The 3,088-nt window shown below is 35.4% G+C and overlaps 1 protein-coding gene across 1 annotated transcript; it reads left to right on the forward strand.

The window, feature by feature from the left end:
* The first annotated feature begins 149 nt into the window (after positions 1-149).
* Positions 150-2,790, forward strand: LOC145888764 (uncharacterized). The gene is made up of 8 exons (XM_082979611.1): positions 150-229; positions 1,029-1,225; positions 1,299-1,414; positions 1,474-1,637; positions 1,755-1,876; positions 1,943-2,028; positions 2,084-2,281; positions 2,553-2,790. Exons 1-8 carry the CDS (start codon positions 150-152, stop codon positions 2,715-2,717), a joined length of 1,128 nt encoding a protein of 375 aa, XP_082835737.1. The 3' UTR covers positions 2,718-2,790.
* The last annotated feature ends 298 nt before the right edge of the window (positions 2,791-3,088 follow it).

Genomic DNA, 3,088 nt, shown 5'->3' on the forward strand with positions numbered 1-3,088 from the left:
ACAAATTGCCAGGGCAGCCGCGTACCCTACAAGCTCATATTGTTATTCAAAAACAAGCTTATTTTTTCAGAGGTTTTGTTTGCAAAAGTAGTGTTACGCTTTTGATTTAAGGTGTATTTTCCATGAATTACAGAAACAAATGAGCCATTATGAGCAGTGAGCTGCAGAGAGTGCACATTGTTTTAACTATCGTTAATCAGCAGGTGATTCCACTATACGGTACTTCGCAGTAAAGTGTGGAATCCGTGCCAAGTGCAAACCACCCAATACGAACCACTGTAGAACACAATATAGACAAAAAAAGTACTTTGAAATTAGAGTAGTGTTACGGATGTTCCCCAAATCAATATATATAGTATTGTTAGCCTAAAAGTTGTTTCAAACATAAAATCTGTAAACGAAATGACAATACTTGATGTATTGTATAGCTCCACACTACTGCGACAATGCTTTCGCTCATTTCAACACAAATTACCTGTAACCTTTGTTCTAACAATAAACGAACAATATCAATCTGGCCTTCTGCTGTTGAATGTTAAAATCGCCTTTTTGCCACAGCTCCGAAAAAAAATCATTTTCTGCCTCGCCGTGCATCAAAATGAAGCAACCTCAATAAAATGTGAATAAATACGCCAAAAAAAAATCCAAAAATTGTTGTAGTCACAAATCCAACGAGAAAATTTCCTTATAATAAACATTTAATGAAATTCTTCTCATATGTCAATGTTCTCATGAGGTTTCCGTTCTTAGCTTGTCTGTACAGAATAATGAGAAATAAATTAAAAAACATTAGAAAATATTTTGCAATTTCCATACTATTTGTGTCAGTGTATTGTTGCATTTTTCAAAGCATTTTCCGATTGCCAAGCTACAAAGAACGGTAAGATAGTAAAGACCAATAGTTACTTAATTATTTATAAATACAGAATATGGTTGGGAAACAGACTCTGTAATTTGATACCTTCACACATTTGATAACGTAACGAACTTTGGAATTAAAAGTAGTATAGCAACCAATATTTTTACAGAGATCTATATTCAAGTCCTGCTGTTCAACTCAATAAAAATGTTCAAGTCGTGACCACGCCCAAAGAAACAACATTGCAAACTACACCACACCCCAATGATCCAACACAAGTCGATTTCAAGAACTGCGTGAAATCACCAACTGCAAAGACGCACGTCATATGTAAAGATTTGCCGTACACAGAAACAAAGTGCTCAAGTAACTGATGAAAACCATATACTGAGCCAATGTCAAAACCATTTGCCAAATATTTTCTATTACTAATTTTTAGGTGAGAACACTTGCCCAGACTGCGTTGTTCCAAATGTTGTCCACTATGTATGGTTTGGAAAACAAAAATTTTTGTTTTTTCATTATCTTTCTGTTCGATCGGTATCGGTTTATCAGGTAAATTTACAAAAATAAATAATTAAAAACTGCAATATAAACTTGGAGGTATTCTACAGAAACCTGAAAAGATCATTTTTCACCTGGACTTTGAGCCTGAAGGTGAACTTTGGTCGAGAATATTGGCTGAAGTCCCGTGTATTGAAATATCTTACTTGGATCCGCCAACTCATGTTTTCGGACGGAAAATAAACCAAATCGTGCCCAAAACTGACGTTGCCAGGTGCGAGATTTTGACATCAAGATATTACAAAAATCAAAATCTATTATTTGTGTAAATTGATGGAGAACAATGCAGTTGTAAGCATATTACCGTAAGCAATTCTTTGATATGTTTCAGAGATCAAATTCTTTTGAAGCATGGGGGTATTTACTTGGATGCTGACGTAATAGTACTTAAATCGTTGGACGCATTGCGGAAATACTCCTACACAATGGGTAGATCAACACGAATACAATTGAGTAAGTTAACTAAAACCTGTAAGTTATTCCACATCGTCAGAAATGAAGAAAGGTGTCTGTATTTAGGTAGCGGGGCATTTCTGGCAGAACCAAACGCTCCTTTTCTGAAAGCAAATTTTGAGGAATTCAAAAAATATGACATCAACACCGAAGTAAGTTTTTCTCAAGACTTTCTGTTCGGACAAATTTAATGCCAACTTTTTTCAGATAACTTATCTTTGTTGCCAATGGCCCAAGAAGATGTGGAAAGAAGGTCGACCTGATCTTCCAATTCACGTTGAGGAAACTTTAATGCATCGCCCAAACCCTTGGGTTGAACCTTCGAATTGCATGACAGGGTATTCCTACGACATAACCAATAATTACATGCTGCATCTCCATCCTTCCAAGTCAATGAATAGAAAGGTATGTTGAATGGTATTTTGTCGTTTTGCTACAACCTGTTACCCGACCAATTCCTTCAAATGATGCTAAGGATTTTTGCAAAACATTTCTCTTTTTTTCAAACTTGATGCGATAATCTAGGAGAGTAACCCAAGTAACATTTGTGCCAGTGCAGTGCTAAAAAAAATGAAAATTTTATATAGATCTTTTCGGTAAATTTTGTCTATAAAATTGTTTTGTTACGTCCCACAGCCAATAACACCTGTTGGCAGAAGTTTACATTTCCTTTTAGGACAAAGACTACGGCGTCGACGAACTTCGAGTAATGGATACGACCTATGGAGCAGCCGCTAGGGCGGCGCTATTTGGAAGTCAGGACCTGGTTTTTCTGATGAACGAAAAAGAGAAAGCAAAAGATCGTAAGAAACCGAAAGCAGTTCTTCCCTTTAAAGATTGATTTCAAACAAGAGACAGACATTTATCCAACGCGTATAGTTTTTTAGAACGAATTTATAAACAATTGTATTTTCTTGCGCAACTTTCTGTTTACATTTAGACCATACATATGTCATGGGAAGTTATAGCAAAATATTATTGTTTTAAATCCATGATTTGTGTCTCTATAGTTAAACAGAAGTATCAAAACGTATATTGTCAAGTGTCAAACCATGTGCAGATCTTATAAAAAAATTGTTTTTAATTTATTGCGTTGACTCAGTAGTTACGCAGGGTTTACTAATTCGAATGGCTTAAGTAGTATTTACAACGTCTGTACGCCAAAAAAGCAAAAATACAACAAATTGAATCCTTCAATCTTAAAGCAGCAAA

The sequence above is a fragment of the Ascidia mentula genome, chromosome 1, assembly GCF_947561715.1.
Source record: "Ascidia mentula chromosome 1, kaAscMent1.1, whole genome shotgun sequence".
In the NCBI taxonomy this organism is placed as follows: Eukaryota; Metazoa; Chordata; class Ascidiacea; order Phlebobranchia; family Ascidiidae; genus Ascidia; species Ascidia mentula.